Source organism: Colletotrichum higginsianum, chromosome 1, assembly GCF_001672515.1.
Source record: "Colletotrichum higginsianum IMI 349063 chromosome 1, whole genome shotgun sequence".
Taxonomy (NCBI): domain Eukaryota; kingdom Fungi; phylum Ascomycota; class Sordariomycetes; order Glomerellales; family Glomerellaceae; genus Colletotrichum; species Colletotrichum higginsianum.
In genome coordinates this window covers 4,786,908-4,810,849 of record NC_030954.1, presented here as the reverse complement: position 1 = coordinate 4,810,849, position 23,942 = coordinate 4,786,908, and the positions used below count along the sequence as shown (strand labels likewise).

Here is a 23,942-nt window from a genome sequence, read left to right as displayed (position 1 = left end):
TGACGATTTCGTCCACCGAAGTCACTTATACCAGTGGCCTCCTTCGTTTCTCTTCTATTCCAGCTCCTCCAAACTTCAAGGCCTTTCATTTGTAAATGTCACCTCTGCGAACACCACGAGTCTCTAGAAGCTCTGATCACTCAGGCTTTTCCGTCGTCGGCATTCTCGAGCCTCCATAGCTTGAAGAAGAGACCAAATACTATATTGTAGCACTTACACCACCAAGGAAATTCCCAATCCCGTTACAACATGTGGCTTATCAACACTGAAACACTTGTCCTGGAAGAGTTCACCGACCCGTCGATAGTCTCGTACGCCATCCTCTCGCACACGTGGCAGAAGAACGAGGAGATTTCTTTCCAGGACATGAACAACCTCGAAAAATTCAGGCACAAGGCGGGCCACGCAAAGATTGAAAAGCTGTGCGATATCGCCCTGCGCAGGTACGGCTGCAAGTACGCCTGGCTCGACACATGCTGCATCGACAAGACCAGCAGCGCCGAGCTCAGCGAGGCCATCAACTCCATGTTCCGCTGGTACAAGGAGGCCTACGTCTGCTTCGTCTTCCTTTCAGACCTTGCGCCCGAGGCCACACGGGGCCATCCTCCGAGCGACCAAGGCCCGGCACACCACAACATATCGGATCTGGGCCGCTGCAAGTGGTTCACCCGCGGCTGGACCCTTCAGGAGCTCATCGCGCCGACCTACGTCGAGTTCTACGACGCCGGCTGGAACTTCCGCTTCACAAAGGACGGCTGGGCCGCGAGGCTCTCGGCCATCACCAACATCGACGTCGACATCCTCATGCTCAAGAAGGAGCTCTCGACCGTGCCCGTGGCGGTCAAGATGTCATGGGCCGCCGACCGCGAGACGACGCGCGTCGAGGACCGCGCCTACTCCCTCCTCGGCCTCTTCGACATCAACGTCTCGATGCTCTACGGCGAGGGTCACCGCGCGTTCCAGCGCCTGCAGGAGGAGATCGCCCGGGAGACGGACGACATGTCGCTCTTCGCCTGGGACGTGGACGTCCCGCCCGACGCGGCCGGCCAGCAGCGGACCGCGGCCCAGCGCTACCGCGGCATCTTTGCAAAGTCCCCCGCCGAGTTCCGCTCCTGCCAGGGCCTCAGGCGGGTCGGCAAGCTGTCGTACAACCCGCCCGAGCTGTCCATCACGAACAAGGGCGTCCGGGCCGCGATGCACCTGTCGTTCGACGGCGACAGCGAGTGCACGATGCAACTCGGCACCGTCGCCGAGTGCTGCTGGCGGTGCCGGGGCTCCCACGTCGTCAAGATCGGCCTTGTCTACACGGCCGGCGGCTGGGTCCGCGTGCTGCGCGACCAGTGCTGGCAGAAGCAGGACCAGCGGCGGCCGGGCATCTCGCGACACGTGGACATTTGCGTCAGGAAGCAGGTGTCGTGGGAGGAGAGCAAGGTGCTCGAGCTGTTCCCGCCCTTCTCGTTCCGGGTGTTGCTCGACCTGGGCAAGGACGGCGGCCGGATCGTCTCGGCCGAGCCGGAGCGGCTCTGGGACCCGGTGCACCTCGCCTTCGTCGGCGAGGCGCTGGCCGAGGACTTCGTCGGCGTCGTGGACGTCGTCAGCAGGGTGCCCGTCGAGTTCCGGCTCCGGCTAACGATCTGCATGCTCAAGGGGAAGCCGGCCGATGTGGAGCTGCACGGGTGGCCGCCGGAGGACTGGCTGGCGTCCAATGGGATCGCGGCCCCCGAGACGTCCGAGTGCGATCTTGAGGAGCTCTTGGGCGTGTACCGGGAGTCGGCGCGGCTGGAGAAGCGCGGGCACGCGGACAGAATTCGCGCGGTGAAGCGGAAGGAGGACTGGCGCTATCACGACGTGGGCTTCGAGGCGAGCCTGGGCGAAGACCTTCGCGTCACGGTGTCGAGAGTGGTGGAAGCGAAGATGTGATGTGTTTTGTTGTCGTCATTGTACGATGTACGCTGTACTATTCTGATAGATCAATGTGTCCCTGCATGTCAAGCACCTGATTGGCCAGTGTCCTCTCTTGATAAGCACGCGCATCTGTGATTCCCTGGTCATCGTTATAGTGAGCGCGATGCTCACTTGCCCAAGATCGGCCCAGCCGAGATTGTTTTCAGCGTTTTACCATCGCGAATATACCCCGAGGCCTCCAGTGACCTCATGTGTCTTGACACGCAAAACTAGCAAAGAGAATGAGCCCGAACCAAAGATGAATGTGTGCCCAGTCCCTTGCTCGGGGGGGATTTGCATAGAGCGAGCCGAAAGAGATGAAAGACACGGCAGTTGGGCAATGTATTCTTCCCGGACGCTGTTGAGGATTATAGCCCGCACCATGTCAACAATCGTGTCTGGTTCATCCCCGCCGGCTACCTCGACTTTCGGGCTTGGGACGTTCTGCTTCCGGGACCGATTCTGGCCCAGCTGCCAGGCATTTCACAGCTCGGCCTTCCTTCGCGCCTTCAGGGCCTGGTTCCGTTCCGACAGTGATAGTCGTCGTCGTCTCCTCATAGATCTTGGAAGACGACGACAGAGAAGACATCTAGAACGGGGAAGGGAGGGGACCCCTGCTCATTTAGGCACACGTTAGGGCCATCGATCAACGTTAATCGACACATTCGGCCCAGGTTTTTCCTCCGCTGGGGTGGGTGAAAATCCCTCAAGAGTCGACCACGTCTGTTCCCTCCGGGCCCCCGGCCCAGCTGAAGAACGAACCTCGAGAACACCCGTCACCATCACCGTCACCTCAAGATAAAACAGAATGATTAAAGCCACTCGAGTCTCCCGAGCGGGCATCTCTCATGTGTGCGTGTTTGCATCTTTCGAAGTCCAGCCCAGCCGGGCTGTGAGGGGAATCAGGCTCGCTCTTCCTCCCTAGCGGCAGCCAGACAAAGCCAAAACTCCCAAGAGAACTGCTGGTTAGTGCCTTTCAGATGGCCTGCCGCAGCTGAAAAAACCCGCACCGGCGGCGCTTGGCGTTCGCCGAGGCCTAATCGGGAAAATTGCACACAGGACTGATACCCTCTGTACAGAGCATTTGGGCCACCATTTCCCGTTTCCCACTTCCCACATCCTGGCCGGCCGGCTGGCTTTCGCTTCAGGAAGGGCTGGCTGCTCAGGGCGTCCCAGGAACGCGCGGCCGCGGGTGGGAAACCCCCCTCTCTCCTCCAGGCTTCCAGCGTCCTCATCGGCCCGCCTTTGATCGCTTCGGGTATACCAAGCACCACATGCGGACACGCGCAATTTACAGTTCACGAGACGGCAGTGTTTTGAGACCTCCCACAAAGTGCGTTCAATATGTCGGTATGGACATGTGCAGCGCGGGAGCCCCGCCGATGCATAGCGCGCATATCTCGACAGTTGGCAAATCCCCTCCGTGGCGAAGGAGGGTGATGATCAGAGGTGTTGATCAAGAGCTCCTTCGAGGCCCTGCCCGCCTCGGGGTGGATGACGCAAGAGGGCACATGTACAACGCGTGCCTGACATGCTGGGCGAGATGGTCTGGACCCTTTCGGCCCTCGGGGCGCTCGATCCAACGGCCATGAGTGAGAAACGCGTGGCCGGTGGGTTGAATCGAATCGAGAGGAACACCTTTCACGCGCGGAGTAGATGCCGAATCAACGGACGGATGGTGTCTGTCACAGCCTGTGGGAGATGAGCTCGTAGGAGAGATCATCGAACACACCAAGGCAGCTTGTTGCGCCAGACGTCTCCTCAGGTGGCTGTTATTAGCGAGAGTTGCGGCACGCAGGTCGGCACATGCAAGAAGGGAGGGGGATGTGATCTAGAACAGGAACTCTCTCCACACCTCAGCGGTGAAATGCTCCTTCAAAAGTCGTTTGACTCGTCGTGCACACCGGGAACAAGCGGGGGGCCCTTGAGAGTTCCGGCTCGTGGACGTTCTACTGCGGCCTGCAGGGGGGAAAAGCCATAGGAGGGGGGGCTTTTTGGATGGTTCATTTTACTTGCAAACTTTCAGGGACGTGTTCCTGGACGTCGGGCCATGTGGTTTGTCGCGGTTCCATAACCTTCGGCTGAATCGCCGTTCACGGTCGCGAGGCATTCGATGCTACTCCATCGATGGCGCTGCCGTCTTCCCTGTCCGCCGATGGGGTTTTGTTTTTTTTTGGATACGTAAAAGACGTCGACGTCGGGGAATTTGGTGGCGATGGCTAACGGGCAATTTTTCCCACTCCCGACCCAACCGGCATGCTTCGGCGCTCTATTTTAGTCGAGGAAGCGTCATGATTCCCGTCGAGCCCATTTCTTGCACCGTGGATCGTTCGAGGAAATCCACCAAAGAACGAGGAGGAAAGCCCCATGTCTTGCGCTTTCAGGCCCGTCATGCGGTGGCGTCCACAACCTGGGTCGGCCTATATGGGATTCGATATGCTTACCAGAAGACAATGTTCAAGGTGCAACATCATCATACATGGAGGCAGAACGGCAGTCTGGCGCAATTAGACATCTGAGACTGGTCTCAACTTTGTTGACGGGATAGTATGACAGTCTCCCTCCAAGCGAGAGTGCTGTCTAAGAAGATGGTGGGCAGTCGTCGCCGCCGCCGTCGCCCGCCCGACCCGCCCCCCCTTGGGTATAGATGACCACAGCGGCGTCCGGAACATGGTGCTGATGTAAGTAGTGCTGGAATCCTCGAATGGAGCAAATCTCGCGCCGCCACCTTCGGCACGGCGGGTTCGGGCCTTGGACGAGGGATGGGTTAATCACAGTTAGAGCGAGGGAACCGACGGGATCTGCAACAGGGCCAAGTCGGGTGTTCATAGATGAGGAGAGAGAAGAGATGGCTACGACTTTTGTTCAGTCAATTCGACCCAAAGAAACACCAAGTTGGAAGCCGTCGCGAGCCGGCACTGTCAACCAAGACCCGGGGGGCGTGCCGGCCTAGAACTCGTTGAGGAGGCGACGCGAGAGCATGGAAGAAGAGAAAGAAGAAAAGCGAAAGGGATGGATGGGTCGCTGGCTCCTAACTATCTCGATGGCTCCGAGGGGCCGCGGTCGGGGCTCCATCCGGCGTTCACAAGAAGGATTGAGGGTGGCTTGACAGGTCCCCTTAACGCAACTGGCTGAGCGGATGGCGGTTTGAACTATCAAAAGATGGGACGACCGGTGTCAGCGAGGGAGAGGGGGTTTGCCGGCCTGCAGTGCGCAGTGCCTTGCTTGGTATTTCTTGGACTTCTGCTGTCTCTCTTGGAAATCCCTTGCGCAGATGGGAAGCTGAAGCCGCCTGTGAGAGTGTGTCCGCGAACCATGACTCAGCCTTCTCCAGAGCATCCACAGCGAAGACGGCATAAATGCGTGGATTTGTGCTGCTGGGATAGGATTGCCCCTGGAGCGACGCGTCCCTGGACTCTTGGACCGATGGGGAGGAGGTCCGAGTTCCTGGAAATAAACACAGCAGAGACTCGAGAGTTCCCGCATGGCGTCGCAGTCGAAAAAGAATGGAGCCTCCCCCCTCGTGCAGCGGTGTTTGCTTCCCCTGGTCGGAGGAGGAGAAGGAGGCCGCAACTTGTAAGCAAGGGAGTGTCCGGGAACCCGACTCGAGAAAATGAAGCTCGGGGGGAGCGGGTCATCGGAGGGGAGACACACCTGGATTTGAATGCTTCTACGCGCGCCGGGCTTGCGGTTCGCCGAAAAGAATTTTCTCTCTGCCGGGCTGGTTTATTCGTTGTTCGTATATCTGTATCCGTACAGATACTCTGTAGTGTAACAGTGTATCCGTAATACTGTAATCAAGGCCCGTCGCCCGATAGGAGGGAGTCAGGGGACCCCGTTGGAACGCCGCCAAAGCTTCGTGACGAATCACGGTAGTACCGGATGCAGGCGGCATCGTTGCTTTTCTCGGAGGATGATACCCTCCTTTGGGGCCGCTGGTAAATCAATCAGTGGCGGGAGTCCGTCGTATTGGGATTCTGTCGAGAGTTGCTTCTTTTGCCCTTGGTTGTTTGAGATGGTGGCAGATCTGGGATCGTGATCGGTTGAAGAGAAATCCACACAGGACTCGAGAGCAGCCAGCCTCTTCAAGTCTTCACAATGGCCAGGGATGACCGCTGCTGCTTCTCATGGGGTGTCGCACCTTATGCGAGGTCAAGTGTGTCGCCTGAAAAGCCCCCCCAAATCAACACAAGACGCCCTGGCTTTTCCTCTACCTCGGTGTCGACTCCCTGAGACATGCCTCCGAGGGCTGTGCCTCTACGGGCTCCTCTACCTGAAGCCTGAAGAGTGCTCTCTCTGTCGGGAGTAGACACAACGTTGGTGGTTCTTGTTCCGCTTCTTCGTTTTCTTCCTCCTTCTCAAGAATGCAGCCTGGCTCTGGACAGACATCCAATGATCCAATGCCATCTCCCTCGTCCTCGCCAACCTCTCGGCGGCCGTCTAGCCTCCAATAGTGTCCGCTGGATGGAAATAGATTATGCTGGCCTGACACCCTCCCCGGGACACCCATGCCGGGAATCAGAACGGAGCATTCGCACTCTCTCTGGAGATCTCAATCATTTATCATCTACCTGCACGGGCACAGGCTGCCTGGCGCGGGATTATTTCTCAATTGATTGCTGAGGCTGTGCTGGATAGAGCAAATATCGATCCCGAACGCGAAAAGCAAGGCAAACCTGGGGCCATTTGCCCAAAAGTCTACTCAGTATCCGTACAGGCGACTAAGGACAAGCTTGTCGATTAAGCGTACGAATACAGAGTACAGAGTACCCCTCTCTTTCCTCTCCTCTCCTCTCCTCTCCTCTTCCTGGGACGACTGGGACTGGGACTGAGATATGCGCGTCTGATCGATTCCAGTTGGCAACACCCTCAGATATGGAGTCGACGCAGCTGCTCAGGTAGACTGTAGTGTATCGTCTCCGTGGGCGTCCGTCGGGCGAGAGACGAAGAGGCTGTCCCACCATCGTCTCGCTTGCCAGCCTACTTGGGTGTTTTTAACTGAAATTCCTCCCCGGACGAAGCGCGCCCGAGAAGCAAACAGACAAGTAGTAGACATGCATACACAGCGGCCATGCTCCTTCGTATCAGTTGGGCGACCAGGAGCCCATCTCTTAATCTTCTATCCGATGCGAGCCATCTGCATTGTCAAGTGCGCAATCCTATCGCTCGGTACGGTGGGTACACACCCACACACCCACAGAGAGAGAGAGAGACATTCTTGACAATCCAGACGAGCCGGCATGCTGCTGGCTGCTGGCTGCTGGCTGCTGGCTGCTGGCTGCTGGCTGCTGGCTGCTGGCTGCTGGCTGCTGGCTGCTGGCTGCTGGCTGCTGGCTGCTGGCTGCTGGCTGCTGGCTTCTCTCTCTTCGAGACTGCAAGCCTTCCCCAAGCCTCTTGGCCCGGCCGCCAATTTCTCGTATCCCGCCCACATGGGGGATGCGAGGAGGGGGGTGTGTTATTATCCCGTCCAATTTCGCATCTGCTGTGGTCGTGCCGCGTGCACGCAGCACGCAGTATGCAGCACGCACACAGCGCAGTACCCGCACAAGTGACAGGTGAACACTGGACGGGAAACGACATGTATTCCAACGGGTTGTGGCATCGTGAGCCAGCCAGTCCGGCCCCATCACCCTAGTCGAGCAATCGCGAGCCAGACTGAACCAGGCAGAGTGGCCGGCCGCCAACCTGCCTCATTAGCTGTCGTACAGAGAGTGCTGTGTGAATATGCAGCAGGCTGTAGCAACCATACATCCGGGGGAGGATCCCGTCTCAGTGCGCCACAGATAGCATTGCCCCCCCAGGTGAGGCCTTCCTCGTCTCCGTCTCCTCGGCCGTCTACTGCCTGTCCACCGTTGGCTGGCATCTTCGTTTCGCGTTTCGACTTGCGACCATGGGCTGCGCCTTGGCGGGTTTCGTTTTCACGAATTGTCGTCTGGGGCGACGGACGGCCTGAAGGCCTTGTCGCCGTCCACCGACGGTGGTGATGGTGGTGATAATTATCAAGCAGCAGTAACAATTGTAGTGGCGGCGCCAGCCGCAGCAGCATACCATCCAAGCCATTTTCTCGCTCTGTTCGCTTTGAACAGACAGTCAAACGTCGCCCAAGATGCGTCATTGCCACTGTCTGTCAATCAATCAATCAATCAATCAATGACTGCGCCGGCCAGTGCTGCAACTATACTACTGCAGCATGGGGGGATCCAAGCATTCGTCCGTCCAAAAAGTCGGGCGGGAAGGAGTAGAGTCAGGAGTAGGCCGTTCGTCTCAACATCAACCACCCCCGCCCCCCCCCCCCCCGAAGAAAAGAAATGGCCACAGAGAAGGGGACACAGCCGAGCGAAGGTTCATCCTGCCAGCCAGGTAAGAAAAGGTAATAAACCGTGGCACCAGCGGCATGGGGGGGGAGGGGGGGGAAGTGCAACGGACGCCCGGTGCGCCGGCGTCACCGTTACCGTCGCACCAGCTGGACGGGGTACCTGATTCTGTACGATTCTTGTGGTGGTTCTGGGACGCCTATCGGTGTCTTCATGTGTGTGTGTGCTTACTGTGACTGTGACAATCAGTGTCAAACAACGGGCGGGACAACGCTCAGCGGGAGAGAGCTAGGACAAGACGTTGTGTTGTCTTCATCGACAGGGTTGCACGGCAGACGCCGCGCGAGTCGGGAGCAGCGAAGAATCCGTTCTCTTTACTCTGGACTTGCCGGTATCATTCGAGCAACGGCAAAACGGTTGACCGTTCGAACCATCTACTACCACTCGAAAGTACAGTTGATGAGCGGTCGGCCTTGTCCCCTTCACAACTCTCACAACTCTCACAACTAGATGCCGCGATTCACAACTCGAGCACCATCAGCCCGTGGTTAGCAACTGTGTCAAGTTATCCACCGCCTCCCCCTTTTCCGTCCGTGCACAACAGTCGAGTTATGAAAGGCCCGCGCGCCATGTTCCACCGGCGATACACGCCCAAAGTTGGCCGAGGGTGTGTTGCATTGGTGAAGGATTTGATTGGAAAGTGGATTCCACCCCGTCACTCGAGCAGTAGACGGGCCGGCGAAATACCATGTACTGGCGACTAAGATCAAAGTTATAGCCAACGCCTTGTGGCTCACCAGTGTGACTAACGCAACGCCGCCATCCAAAACCGTACACGGTACCTCCAGCACCCGATACGGCCCATGATCTGCACAGCCAACTGCGCCCCTGACGGTAATTCTGGTTCCTGGATTCTGAACTGGGAACACCCCAAACATGGGCCCCCCGTCGCACCACTGCAGAGACGTCCAATCGAAGCCGACAATGGACGACAAAGCAAGCCACGTCCGCCCAATGGAAACGCATCAGATGGAGTCCCTTGCCAGCGGCGTGTCGAGTTGAAGTGCCTCGCTGTGGTGTAGTGTACACATCCACAGTCCTACACACAGGAGGTACATACCTGTAGTAGTGTACATGTAAAAAGTTGTGCACACCGGATGACAGGACGGGAAGGCCAAAATCTTGCCATGGTGAGGATACCCGACCTGGAAGCCTAACCCAGGGCAGCCCTAGTTCAGTCTTCACCTCATTCACAGGGTCTGGTCTGGTCTGGTCTGGTCAACACAAGACGCAAAGGAGAAGAGAGAAGAGTGAGAGAGAGGGACGGCGAGAGAGAGAGAGAGATAGCGAGACGGTTCAGAGCAAAAAGGGGTGTGTCTCTCCTTGGCTCACACCCTCCCGAGACCCCCGGGATGCCGCAAAGTGGACTCGTAATCTCGCTTTTCCTCCTCATCTCAACCCACTTGCTGCTCGTTTCCCTCTTTTCAACAAAACAAGCCATTCCCTCCAATTCCCACCCGCTGTCACTCGTTCATTTCCTCCCCTCCCCCCTTCGAGTCTCTCTCCCGCCTAGTTAGTTACTCATCTTCAATCTCGCCAAGGTTCTGCTCTTCCTTTCCCTTGCTCATTTGCTCCCTCTCTCTCTCCTTCAATGTCATTTACTCGGTGATATCCTCTTTTATTTTCCTTACCAGCAAAAAGAGGACCCTCGAGGGAGAACGTAGAGGAGGCTTCGCTCAAGCCCAATATCACACACACACACACACACGCCTACAGCAACGCACACCTGAGAAGACTAGGAGGCCGTATGTGCCCATACATTCATTAGGACTCGCCTTGTTTCCCGCACGACTCGACTTCGTCCGACACGCTCGCTCAACGGCACCATCTCAAACCACCATCGATCGAATCGACATTCCATCGACCGACAGTTATTAATCGAACGGTTGGGATTGCGAGGACGTTTGCTTGGGTTTCGAAAAGGCTTGGAAACGCTGGTTGGCCGACTTGAACCGCACGATTTTTCATCGAACTCCCCCTGAGATCCCGCGTTCGGAACTCGGAAATCTCACGATACGCCATAACCAAGCCGACACGACGACTGCTGTAACCGAATCGAGACCGACCTCTATTCGACTTTTCTTTGCCCTCTCTTTCTTGTTTGATTCACGCACTCGTTATACCCTCGCAACGTCTTATTCCACAAAATGAAGAACTCGGTAGCCGCCCTGGCCGTCCTGGCCTTTGGTTTCGCCTCGGCGCAATCGGCCACAAGCAGTGCTCGCGGAGTCCAACAGCCCAGTACCGCTCCCGCACCAAGCGCTCTCACGGCACAAGGCTGCTTCGACCGGAACGCTACAACATGGGAGAAGTACACCCCCAAACAGGGCATCAGCAGTGGATCTTGCAACGACGAATGCAAGCTTGTCCAGGAGAAGAACGTCATGGCCCTCAACGGCGAGGACTGCTACTGCGGTGACTCGTATCCGCCCCTTGCTGCCGTCGTCGACGACAAGAAGTGCAACTTTCCTTGCCCCTTCTACTCCCAAGAAGCCTGTATGTTTTCTCCTCTCTTCTTCCCTCGAACCGACATGATGCTACCTAGTTGAATGAGCTGTTGGGTGCTGACTTGCTCGACACAGGTGGTGGTGTAGATGGTGGCATGTTTTACTCGGTCTTCAACACGGGTCTCAAGCTCGTTGTGCCCCATGACGAGGTCGCCTCTTCAACCTCTTCCGCCGCCAGCAAGCCCACAACGCCGACGACATCGGCCGGCGGTGCCGTGGAAACCGTCATCGAGACGCCCGTACAGTCGTCAGCGCCAGCCTCTACCGATGACTCCAAGAAGGGCGGTCCCAACACCGCCGGCATCGCCGCCGGCGTTGTCGTCGGCGTTGTCGTTGTTGCCGCCATCCTCGGCGGCATATACTTCTTCATCCGCAGGAGGCGCAACGCCGAGATTGAGGAGGAGCACCGCCGCAACGCCGCCGTCAACGCTTTCATCGGCGGCCCCAAGCCTCCCAGCAGCAGTGGCATGTCCATGAGCGACTCCCGCATGGATCCCACCCTGGCGCACCGACGAATGAGCGACGGCAGCATCGCCGACAACCAAGACTACTCGCGGAAGATTCTCCGAGTAAGTGAAAGAGAGACAAAGAGACACCAACCATCGGGATGAGGTGAAGATGAGTTAGATGCTAACCCGGCCCGTCTCTAGGTTACCAACGCATGAGCACCTCTCGCTTCTCACGCACGTCATGACGACGAACGACTTGGGCCTCTGGGCTAATCAAAATACCTATTTCTTCACAAAACATTCTGGCATCCATGGCGTTTAGAGGTGTTCAATCTACCCGACGCTGGCTCACTCGGGGACGTCCTCCGAAAGCGAGTGTCCGTCGGATTTCATATGTATCATGGTCGTAGGGAACATATCTCGGATTTACGATATGGGTCTTTTTTTCTTGCCTGCGTTGGATTCATCTCTCTATCTCTCTCTCTCTCTCTTTGTCCATGGGATCTAAAATCCGCCGTCGGCCACGAAACCCCCTATGCCGTCCACTCCTTTTGCACTCCATTTTAGAAAAACTTCTTGGATATCACCAACGGGAGGCCCGTCTCGAGACGGAAAAAAACCCCTTCATCTCTAACCAACTCCCCCTGCCTCCTAATCGCACTGCCAACCTCTCACAACCACTACACATCACATACACCCATACACGCAACGTCATCGGTCTGCCAACTACCCCTTGCTGAGTCTTGTTTACTTTGAACAATATCATCTTACCCTGGGGATTGGCCTGGCTGAGATCTTGGTGTACACTTTCGAAAACAAAGAAAAAAACAAAACGGCAGCGACTGGGAGAGAAACAAACCCCTTTTTTAAACGACATTTGATGGAAAGAGTCGCAACGGAGTATGGTGCCATCACGCCCTCCCCCATCACGTGTGCATAGTACATGGCCCCTCATTTTACGCGGCACGCAGGAGTCTCTCCGAGGAAGCTATACGAGAACGGGCATTTTTATCCGAACGAGGATTCCTGTATAGCACAAAGACGCCCTCGGGGAGCTCGTGACGGCCCACGCGAGGGCAACAACTTGTTTGGGAGTTTCGGGGCAAGTTCTTTTTGGCTAGTTCATCTTTGGCCCCTCCCCCTCGCCCGAAGGGGAGAGAGAAAGGCTGAAGGTCCCGCGGTGTTGGATTTTTTACCCCCTTTGATAGCGTGTTCGATTTACTGGGAGGAAATGGGTGTAGTAATCGAGCATTCAATGACCTCATATAGTATCACTGGTTCCCGGGCCGCCTTGATCGGACTAGTGATGACGTGACATAACAGAGACCGTTGCTTGCGGTAGGACAGCACCGACACCCGCTTCTAGGGCCGGTGACACCCGAGCGCCGCCTCCGAGCTCCGAGCTAACAGCCACGAGTACTTTCGTTCGCGTGCCTCGTGGTCCACATCTCGCTGCTCCGGGGAAGTGTTCAGTTCGGGGGGGGAGGGAGGAGGCCGCGGAGCGGCGTGCCATGTGTGAGGTCACCTGACGTTACGACGGGCTGAGCTTTTTTACATCTCCCCTGGACGGGCCACTTCCCATAACCCACCGGCAGGTACGGTACCTATTCCAGAGAAGCCCCGAATCGAAGATCCTCGCAAAAACAACAAGTCTGCCTTGGTTGCGGGTTTTCGCCTCCAACTCTTCCTCAAGGAAGGGGGTATTGGGGGGGAGGGCCTCCCAGCACGTGGAGATCTAGGAAAGGAGCGAAATGGTTGGCTGGGTCCAGGGCAAGACGAGAGACGGGAGGGGGAAAGCGAGGATGGGATTGGACGTTCGGGGGCCCTTTTTTCCTTGTGGCTTTCGCCGAGTCCGAAGATTGGTCGATATTCCCTATGCTGTGTGGGTGCGCTGGGGAACGTTAAACGGGGAACGCGTGTGTCATGTTAAGGGCCCCTGACGATCCATCCTCGGGGCTTCCCCCCCCACCTCCTTTCCCTCCATTCTTGTTTATGCTTGTGTCTGTGTGGTGTTCGAGATGTTTTGGTTGACGGAACAACCCAGACGGCATCAATTTAACCTAATCGACACACGAGCAAAGGGGAAGGCAGCAACTCTCCAAGTAAATACCCACAATGATCTTTGTTAAGCAGCTGGTTTTTGCTGTTCGGAGAAGCAAAGTACACTGCAGGGACTGGTGAAGAAACGGGTGCCACAGGATGAGGCTGAGTACTGTGGAGGGAGGGACCCTGACGATTGACTGCCCCTTCCGTCCCTCGGGCTCAACTCTCTTCGCCTGACGCCATTTCCGTACGCCCAAGCCAAGATTCTGCCTTGGACAATACAGTACTGGGAGGCGGGGGGGTTGGTCTCGATTGCAAACTTGGCAGGCCGGCATTTCAATCCACATGGCAATGAGCAAAATCCCTACCGCGCTTCGTCCGCCCGAACCGTATTTACAGTGAGAGTATATGTGGGTTAGACTGGAGTCTTTTGCTGCTGGCTGACGTCGGGGAGTTGCAGCAGCTGATGGCCCGCTCTGCCTGTGTGGAGGCGAGCATCTGTCTATGCGTCCGGGAGTTTCTGCTGGCTGGTGCTGCTTGGTAACGATTCTTCCTGGAGCCTTGTCTTTTTCTCATGCGCTTCCCCGGAAACCGACGGAACCCTTCCTCGATAAAACTTTCCGGCACCCGGTCCGCCAGGTCCCACGGACTTTGTCCCAAGTGCCAGGTTCCTGTGGTGTCGTACCTCGTACGCTTGGGATGCCGCCCTGGGAGAGGGGGGAGCTCCGGGGATGAAACACCTTGTCTTGTTCTCAAAGGAGGCAGAAGTTGCGTGGGATCCCCAATGTGTAACAACGAACGTGAGAGGCTATAGGTTGACGTTAGTCTAAGCGTGTCTTGACAGGGTATAATGGGATGCAGGGGCGGTACAGTCATCGATATCTGAAGTTGCTTGCTCCTTGCCGCCTCATTTGATTCACTCTTGACACATTCATGAGATACCCACCCCCAATGATTGGCGAGATCGAGACCTTGCATTAGAATGGACCTCTCTAATCATGTTTGTCTGATATCAGCATCAAGCGACGAAAATAGCTGGGCATCACTAGCTCAGAGCACACTTGATGTCAGTGTCAACAAACATGATCTAGGATCACCGAGGCCGTTCGCTCCCAAGCCTATCAGGTTGGTAAGTGTTCAAGAAGCCTGTGATATGCTGCGTTTCTATGACGACTCGTTATCCAGTTTGGCGGTCTTTGAGTATTCGATCGTACACCGATCGTACACGTGAACTATGATAGACCCAGAGACTGTAAATTGTGCCAATAATGTTGTCTATGATCAAAAACTGTAACAGCAATCAATCTGATATTACAGAAGCAATTGGAACCATTAGATTTCAACATTATTCACATCGTTTGAGAAGATTTGAACTATCCTTCCCATCATGGTATCGATACATGGCCAATGTCAACCCATCCAGTCCCATCCAACGTGACTTCTCTAACCAGTCCCCCGCGTTGAAAACAGTACCTTACCTGACTCGACGCCGTCTCAAGTAGCACCTCACTCTTAGAAGAAGTCAAGATACGTGGTTGCCATCGTGAGGCAGGCAATGTCTGTGTCAGAGTCGACTTCTCTCAGAACATTGGGCTGCGCAGTCTTCCAAGAGGAGTATGTATAGACCACGTTGATGCTGGACGAACCATCCATATGTAAGACATAGGTGTCAACTCTCTGGAGCGAGTCCGACGCTCTTGAAACGGAAAACGGGGCAAAGATACCGCCCTCAGGCAGTTCTACAGATGAGAAATCTGCACGACGATGGTCAGACACTGAATGCTCTGCGTGTTTAGTCCAAATGAGAAGAGACACATATACCTGTCGGCCACGACATCGCGTAGCCTTCGGCCAGCTCTTCGGAGCCAAGGTCGGGTATCAGTGCAGCCAGACGAGCGTCCGTCCACTGGTAAAACATCCCGTAGCCCCCCTGGACGACCATCTTGCCGCTCTGCCTCCCAAGACGCCTCCTACGATTGCTGCCACGATGACTAACACCAAGGGAGCCAGAGCCGTTTTCACCCTCGATTTTGTCATTTGTTCGGCCGGCCCGATATTGGCTTCGATTTATCCACTGGCATCTCTTCGGTGACGACGGGGTGGTATGCTATCTCCTTGTTGCCATCGTGGGCCTAGTGGTCGTTGACGGTTTGCAGTCCAGACCAGTCTTCCAAAAGAATTAACTGTTCGTGCGGTACAACTTCCAAGCCAGCTTGTTCTCGATACCCTCGCATTTCTCGGGCGCCCCCGCGGTCCTGTTGTTTGTGAGTGTCAGTCAGATCACTGTCGAGTGTCGCCTGGGCTGGATTGCGCATCATCCGGCCAAAGACATCGTGAGCGTCTACAGTACGAAAAGGGCTCCACGCTAGCGTCCGTGATACATGTCGAGAGAAATTTGTCAATGAATCCAAGAGTTAGACAATGTCTTCAACTTCAGCAGCCCGCTAAACGAGTGTGGCAGACTCTCCAGGCTCTACGGAACAGGCCTTTAATCATGCCTCAGAAGCCCAACTCACACGATTTGATTCGTCTCGAGGGCACGGCAAGGTTTTTTTGGGCCTGCTCATCGTGCCTCAAACCCCCAACAAGTCTGCCAGGTTGGGGGCGCGATCACAGGGGTTTGATGCATCTTGGGATGATAGCCAAGAAAGAAGTAGCTGTAATCTCACTCCAGGCTGATACAGAGGGAACTTTTGTTGATGCGAGCGAGAGGCGTTGTGTGTTGGCAAGCAAGATTCGGATGTGCCTACTTTCCCGCAGACTTCACGATGATAGTGTTAACGACTCGTGGCGTTGAGGTAACCCTTCGACAACGCAATTCGAACTTATGGCTTTAAGTTTGCAACATCTAAGCCCTCTTATTGCACTGTACTGGAGGCTTATCTTACTCTAATCAAAGCTGACCGAACACCACTTTACAAGGCCCCCTGCCGCCTGAACTGTGTTCGGGGACGGCTCCGTTCCGTTGGGTCAGGCGTATCTCTTGATTTTATTTATATCGTGCTTGGATTTCATATTTGGCCATTTTAAAGTTGAGTCCGGTAGGTTTCTAGTGCTTCATTGCCAACAGACAGATACAAAATGAGTAAGTTTTTCCACTCCTAGTTTGGTCTCGGCTTGGTTCGATTGTGCCTAGGTTTCTGAGAAGAAAGGGATGGCTGTGCTGACTCGATTACGTTGATCTACGCTCTCATCAGGATTAAGCTTTACAACACATCAGTTCATCAGTATGTGTTAGTATCACAGTCTCAGAACAAATAGTGCAAAGTGGCGATGCGTAAGAAGGTTCAAAGCAAAGGGGAGCTCCTGACGAGGACAATTTAGACAGATTTGCTTAGTCTGATTAGTCCATCCAACCTCTATCTCCATTTTCTCATCGGAATCCAGCTGGGCATCCAACATTAAGCCAAGGAGAGCCAAACAGTTCTAAAAAGTAGACTCTTTTTTTGAAACATTACAGTCTAGGATTGGCAAGATGACCCGAAGTACCTACCAAGAGTCGCATACTTGTGAGACGTGACTACCAGTAAGATCAAGTGAGTATTTGGATGCTTGAATGTGTGTGTAATAAAGTTTAAATAAATGTGGAATTCTGTTCGAAAACAAACACTGAATTTTCAAGAGAAAAGGCCCTAAGACCTGTGTTTTTCACCCTCCTTTCCCTTGAATTAGTCACAGGTGTACCGAACAAACAGAATCCGGGTCCGAGGTTCTGCTACTCGACCACGGGGTTGATATATTGTTGGCAGCCTGGACGGCGGGAGCCGAGCGTTGACTGGAGCTTCTCAGCCCTGTCTCGGCCGCTGACTAAGAAAAGCAAGATGCAACTTGAAGAAGACAGTTCTGAGGCGTTATCGGTGAGGGGCCAGGCCAGTACGAATTGAGGGCCAGAAGCAAAATTTGCTGGCAGAAATGCAAACCCGTCACGCTAAGCCTAATTTGCTTAGCTGCACTGGAAAGTCAAGATGAATGACTGTATCTTTTATTAAAGAGGCAACGCGCTAATCTAGAGGCTATTTTTTGCTGTTTTCCCTTGCACTCCCAGATGGCTTGGCCAGGAATTAGATCAAGGGCTCGAAAGCTGGCAGCACTAGGCGGGCAGACGCTGCCAGACGCTGCCAGACGCTAGCGACAGTGGGCAGGCGTTGGTAACAGTGGGCAGGTTAAACAGGCGCTGGCAAGGGCTGGCCGTTAACTTCCTGCCTTATAGGAAAGGTTAATCTAAAACAGCAGGAACAACAGTAACAAGGTTAGACGCAAAGGCTAGCCGAAGTCACTCAAAGTCAACTCCTTGGCCCCTTGGCTCTCAGTTCGGGTCACTGTTGTCTCACAGCTGGCGGTTATCAGTTGGCAGCGACTGCGAGTGGACTAGGACCATGGCACAAACTTGGAGACGGGGCCTCCTGGAAATTTCTGACTGGTTCGGAGTCTGGAGACCTAATAAAGTCAATATTACAGCGCCAAAGTTGTTTTGACGCCGCGTTGCTGACATGACGGACGACTATGCAGTATATTTCGCCTGCAATTTGCTGAGAAGCTCGGCCATGAAAATAACATCACCATTCTCAATATGACCTAGATTGATCGATAAGGCTTCGGTCTTGTGCTCAACAGATGGCCTCGCAGTTACAGGTTGCTCAACGATAAAAACTCGTCAAGACGTACAGTACGCTATTAGCTTTGCCGTATACCTTTTGACGGCAGGCTGTTTACGGCGTGGGTTATCAAAGTAGAATACAACTGGATTGTGCTAACATAGAACTACGAACCAGGGTCCTGGAGAAGTTGACATGATTTTGTCTTGTGTACTCATGCTTTCTACTCATTTCGCTTTTTAGGACATGAAGCAACCGTCATTATACACACACAAGACGGGTACCCCGTGGAGACCAAAAGATGACGGAAGGTCTAAATGTTGATATTCTATACGCTAAAATGATATTAAGTCTGCTTTTCCTAAGTAGCCCAGCTACCTTGGTGAATGGTAGAACCGTGACCATGTACCGACCGTCAAGGCCGTGAGTAACCACCACCCCCCTCTTCCACCCCCTGGCTGAACAGGTGTTCTAGACTCCGTTTAATCGGCACACACTCATCCCCAAATGGGTTCGTCACGGGGAATTTGAGGCATGGCGCGGGGCAATGCCTGGGCCTGGGGCGCGGGAGGGATTTCAGACTTCTCTACGACCTCCGAGCGCGGTTGCGGTACCTTGGGGCTCTCCTCGGGCTCGCAGATATTGGTGTTGGGCGCGGGCTTGTTTCTGCAAACGAGGCCGCCGCAGCAAGGCTTTTTGGTGTCGGCGATACTGGTGAAGCAGAAATCTGTAGAGTTGGGAGCCGTCAGCATCATCCAATTGAGCAGGCTGATGTAGCATGTGGAGGACCTGGGGTAGGGAAAGGAGAAGGAGAAGTGGAAGGGGAAAGGAGGAAGTTGCTCACCTCCGTTGGCGATGCACTGTCTCTTCACAAGGCCGGCGTCGACGCTGATGGCAGAGGCGACGCCGATGATGGCAACGAGGGCAGTCAGAGTGAACTTCATCTTGAAAAAGGTGTGAGGTTGTACGTGTAGCCGAAGCGAGTGGCGGATCTGTGTGGTGTGTCGGATCAGGAGCGAATGTGTTTGGTAAAGAGGGACCGGTTGTTTTAGGTTGCGATATTCTAGAGCGCCTGAAGAGTGGCAAGAAGAACAGTAGACCAATCTCTCGTAGGATATCTAGAGATCTTATATTTCGTCTGGACGCCGTAATGCCTTGGACCGGTATCTCGTCTTGGTATACTGTGTTGAGACGCAGTACGGGCCTCACCACATCGTGGCTGTGACATTGCCCACTGTATCAGATTGCAATCACTCTCTCCCGACGACCCGGCATTCTGGGCAGCCAAGACGCCAATATACCAGTTTCACGCTCGTTGTATCAAGATGCGACAGTAGGGTAGGTCACAGGGTCACGCCCGCCTCGACGCCAGCCCCAAGTTCGTCACAACTAACCCCTGTCATGCTCTCAGGGCTCCTGGTGCAAGCCTCGGGGTAGAGCCCCACAGACTTGTTGGTTCTCTGGTGTTGATGGTTGGCAGAATTAGAGTTTGGGAGGGCTCTAGAAGAGAGGTTGCAGGGAGACAGATGGGGCTTCGGGTCTACAGGTAGGTCCGCTAGATAGAAGGTCGTCCACTTGGGCCAGGAAGAAGGTTGGAATGACGCTACAGTTCCATGTTGTACGACGTCGTCTGAAATCAAGTTGAGACGACGAACGGGGCAGCGATCCCACCGGACGGACTCCGAGGGCGGCCGTCAAGGCCGGCAAGGTTGTCAGCCCTGATGCGTCGACGGGATGCTTGCAGATCACAGGACTGCACTGCACATACGGCAAACCAATTGGCGGGTAGCAGACGACTTTCCAGAAGGACCGATGAGTTCACTTCCGATCCTGGTCCACGGAGCCAATACATGGAGGAGCACGAGATCCCACCCCATGATGAAGAAGTTGATAAAACACAACACCATCGGTCCTCCCGACACCGCCTGAAGCCAACCGATCCGCTACCCATTCATCAAACAAAGACGCCACAATCCCTGCTCTTTCTGTCCAGGACATGAGCGGTGTTTAAACCCTTCCTCAAGACTGGGGTTTAAGCCCACCACGAAGTGTGCAAGCCACAGCCGGGCAGGGCACCCAAAGCAGTTTCCCTCGCCTGGAGCTGACCGTAATATTACGAATCCCAGCAAGGATAAACAGCCCGATTACCACAGATACAACAGGTCCAGAAAAGCTGTCTGATGGAATGGTGTAAAGTAGCTTCTAGGGATAGCTGCACACTGCGTCGACACAACCCAAGCCGAGCCGCCCACCAATAGCGGTAGTCATGATCCGTGACTCATTGGGTTTTCAGGCGAAGTTTACTTGTTGAATGCTGTGATGGCAGTTGCATGACATAACCATTTACCCTGATCTCATTCGTACCCTGAGCAACCTTTCGGTCTCAGCTGCATGGGTGCCCGCCTAGCTCTCCACTTACCCCCCCCCCCCCGCCCCCCCCCCCCCCCCCCCCCAAACACGACTCAAGGATTACTACGACACGGTTTTGGCAGCGGCGATGGCCGGAACCAATGTGTGTGATTTTCAAAACTGAAATCCGGGTAAGCGCTGAGGTATGGATCACCTACCTCATTGCCCATTTGCAACACGAAACACCAAAGAAATGGAACAGCGCCTGGGCCATCTACCTTCTCAACAGGCTCGACCTCGAGGTCTCTCCCTGACTTAGGCCATTTCCCCTCGACGCAAAAGTTGCAGTGTCGAATCGCTTTCGCGATGCCATCTTGGGGAAGGGGGGATGTTGATGAGGTATGTAGTGGTACTCAGTTGATAACGGCATACCCCAAGTTGTGACTATGACATGATGGGTAAAAGTTTATTCACATCAGGCGGCTTCGAGTTTATGATCCACAGCCGGCGTGTATGTATCACCCAACTGGCACTTATCTGACTGTGAGGAGTGTCAGTGGTTAGATCGAGGGGTGGTAGACTTTTGCCTGCACCTACTTTGTACTGACTATAGGTACAGGACTACAGGTACATCATAGAGCCTGTTACTGTGAGATGGATGGATGGTGCGCCTGGGGAGACCTGTGTTGTGTCGCAAACTCTCACGATATACACACTGGTTACAAGTGCTCTATGGAACTGCCGGTTTCAGGGATCCGAAAGTGCCTACCGGGTAGGTCCGCGCAGGGTCCTGGCGTGTCAGAGTTGATTGGACTCACGCCTCTGCCGCCGGGAGGTCTGTTAAGTCTAAATGCTGTTTCGCAGAGAGGTAAAAGCCTACCGGGAGGGCCAACTCTTAACACTACTGTCAGAAAATCGGGAACATTTAAAATCGGATCTCGTGACGAGCTTCAAACCGCAACTCGGGTGATTCTTCCATTGCCACTGGGCTATTGAGTCTCAATTGGGAAGGCCAACTTTGAATCAGCCAAGCCTCAGTTGTCCCGCCGGCTGTTCCGTCCCATCGGCCTAGCCTACTTGACAAACTGTCCTCCACATAAGACGTCAAGCCCCTTCGCTTGTCAATTGCCAGGTACACGCTGCTTGACTCTCGTCCAACGGGCATCGGAGTTTAACCCAGTGTCACGAGTCATGACCACACCCTCGCTCCAGTCAATGTCCCGCGGAGGTGTCCGTAGTCTTGCAGCCGAGCCTTAACAAATTCAATACAAACCCCTCGCAAAGACATTCGTGTGATATGTGGAGAGACTCGCCTCCTTCCTCGCACATGCCGAGCCGGTTGGAATTCACAAGACCCCCCGACAGCGAGCGCAAAGGAGGCAAATCCAGCTTGGGATAAGGAAAAGAAGAAGAAGAAAAATAATAATCAAGGTTCTGGGTGTAGTTATCTTAGCAATGCTGACATGCCTGCCCGTTGTGTAGAGAGGTCTAAGGAAAACAAACCCAAGAAAACAAGAACAACATTGCCGCCCCCGACCTATAAGCCCAAAACGCCAAGTAGCCAGGCAGGCAAAACCTCACTCTTATCCGTTGATGAATCCTATAGAATACACGTCCTTATCTTTTCCCTCTCTCTCCTCCATCGGCTCATCACCGTCCTCCCTTCCGTCGTCGTCGTCATCGTCCTGGTCGATCAGCATGTCCAAGTCACGAGCCACAGCCGCCGCCTCTTCCTCGGCTGCCTCCTCCGCCTCAGTCGCGTTGAGCAGCGCCTGGAAGTCGGTATGGTGCGGGTGGTAATGGTTGTACGGATCGTCGTGCGACGTCGGCGGTGGACCGATAATTTGCGGGTCGATGGGCTGAAAGGATTCGTCTTGTAACATGGGGTTGTGGTGAGGATGACGGGGCAGCGGAGAGGCAGAGGGGTCGCGGAGAGTGTGCGACGGCGGTATCGATGAGACTTCGGCATACGGTGATGATCGCGGCGAGGAGAGGGGAGGCAGGTGGTGATGTTGCAGGGCGAGGATACGATTCGTAGTGCTGACGTCTGCGGTCGAGGGGGGCGGTGTTGATGCAGAAGTATTTGTAAATGAGGGATTTGAAAGTGAAGTAAGTGAGATGGAAGTAGGGGTGTTGGTCGTTGAGGAATTGGCGGCAGCGGCGGCGGCGGCAGCCGCAGCCGCCCTCCCCCTCGCGCCGCCGTTTCCCCCAGGAGCAGGCATCTTGCCGAGCTCTTTGCACTCGGCGCAATTCCTGATGACGTCGCTCACTGTCTCCTTGATGCGGCTCCAGTGATACTTTTCGGCAATGGTGGCCGTCGTCTTGTTGATGCCGCCGTGCTGGGCGACGTGGACCTCGCGGGCGATCTCGTACTGGCGGCGCGGGTCGGGGACGACCTCCTTGTCCTTGAGCATCAAACGGTCGCCGTCAAGCAGCTTATAGTGGGTGGCGGCGCTCCGAAGCCTGCTTTTCTCGGCGCGGTCAGCCCCGGCCGGATACTTGCCGTACTTGAGGTAGAACTTGATCTTGTCGAAACGCTCTTCACTCACGAGTTCCTCGGATTCGCCGGGGATGAGATCGCGCCCGTAGATAATGGCGTCGATGAGCTGGCCTGGGTGCGACTTGAGATTGCCGCAGCCCTTGACGCGGCCGATGCGTTTGAAGCCCAGGGCGTCCCAAATCTTGCATGAGGCGACGTTGGTCTCATAGACGAGGTTGAAGACGGAGTACGTATATCCAAGCTTGGGCGCCCAGTCGATGTAGCATTCACCCATCAGCCGGCCCACGCCGCGGTTGCGCGAGGCGTCGGTGACGAGGAAGCCGGCGTTGCAAACGTGGCTACTACGGCCAGGGTAGTTGGGCTTGATGTAAAAACTGCCCAGACACTCCCGGGACCAGTCCATGTCATTGGCGAGGTCGGTACGCTCGACGTTGCCGAGGAGCATGATGGCGCCGAAGTTCTGGAACCAGTAGGCACCGAACTTGTCGGCAGGCATGGGGTCCATCATCGGGTACGTGTCGCCCCCCTCAATTTCCTTGTTGAGCTGGTCGCTAAGATAGCGCACGAGGGATTGAGGCACCTCATGTTGCGAAGCAAACGGGATGATGGTGGCGATCGTTTGGCGATCCCGGAGTGTCACTTGACGCGGGACGATGTCGACCGGCAATTCCGGCTTGTTCGGATCTGGATACGGCGGCGCTCCGGAGACACGGTAAATGGTGGGGCTCGCCGGATCATCCAACATGGCCGGCATTTTGTGCGTGCTGACTCGGCGACGGGATCAGCACTGACAGGAACCTGGTTGGTTGTAAGCGCCGAGAGGGGTCGAAGAGGGGTCGTTGCTGCTGCTGCTGCCGCTGCCGCCGCCGCCGCCGTTCGCAACGAGCCTGGCTATACCGACTTGGCGCCAGATTAAGAGTTAGTCAAAGCATTTCACGTGGTATAGCAGAAACAGAGTATCAGTCAGCGGATTGCGCATGACATTTGCTGGCGCGCACTCTTCAACTTCCTTGTCTCAGACCTCCTTTGTTGGTGTCTGATATCTGGGAACGGAGGGGGGAGAGAATGCAGATCTTGATTTATAAGGAAAGGCTGCAAGTAAGCCTACCGAGTCTGGTCTGACGCTCAAGCTCTCCTCGACTGACTAGAGGGAGAAAGGGGGAGAGAGAAGGACAAGCTCC

The 23,942-nt window shown here is 55.1% G+C and overlaps 5 protein-coding genes across 5 annotated transcripts; 2 read left to right on the top strand and 3 right to left on the bottom strand.

Moving 5' to 3' along the window:
• Positions 1-249: 249 nt before the first annotated feature.
• Positions 250-1,920, top strand: CH63R_01413 (HET domain-containing protein; the record flags this gene model as incomplete). The annotated part of the gene is made up of 1 exon (XM_018296388.1): positions 250-1,920. The coding sequence occupies one exon, from the start codon at positions 250-252 to the stop codon at positions 1,918-1,920; it is 1,671 nt and encodes a 556-aa protein (XP_018164750.1).
• Positions 1,921-10,465: 8,545 nt separating this feature from the next.
• Positions 10,466-11,490, top strand: CH63R_01412 (transmembrane alpha-helix domain-containing protein; the record flags this gene model as incomplete). The annotated part of the gene is made up of 3 exons (XM_018296387.1): positions 10,466-10,814; positions 10,901-11,394; positions 11,476-11,490. 3 exons carry the CDS (start codon positions 10,466-10,468, stop codon positions 11,488-11,490), a joined length of 858 nt encoding a protein of 285 aa, XP_018164749.1.
• A 3,339-nt stretch (positions 11,491-14,829) lies between these two features.
• Positions 14,830-15,259, bottom strand: CH63R_01411 (uncharacterized protein; the record flags this gene model as incomplete). Its single annotated transcript, XM_018296386.1, has 2 exons — positions 14,830-15,071; positions 15,139-15,259. The coding sequence occupies 2 exons, from the start codon at positions 15,257-15,259 to the stop codon at positions 14,830-14,832; spliced, it is 363 nt and encodes a 120-aa protein (XP_018164748.1).
• Positions 15,260-18,409: 3,150 nt separating this feature from the next.
• Positions 18,410-18,856, bottom strand: CH63R_01410 (EC20 protein; the record flags this gene model as incomplete). The annotated part of the gene is made up of 2 exons (XM_018296385.1): positions 18,410-18,639; positions 18,757-18,856. 2 exons carry the CDS (start codon positions 18,854-18,856, stop codon positions 18,410-18,412), a joined length of 330 nt encoding a protein of 109 aa, XP_018164747.1.
• A 2,988-nt stretch (positions 18,857-21,844) lies between these two features.
• On the bottom strand, positions 21,845-23,515 carry CH63R_01409 (Histone acetyltransferase spt10; the record flags this gene model as incomplete). The annotated part of the gene is made up of 1 exon (XM_018296384.1): positions 21,845-23,515. One exon carries the CDS (start codon positions 23,513-23,515, stop codon positions 21,845-21,847), a length of 1,671 nt encoding a protein of 556 aa, XP_018164746.1.
• Positions 23,516-23,942: the final 427 nt, after the last annotated feature.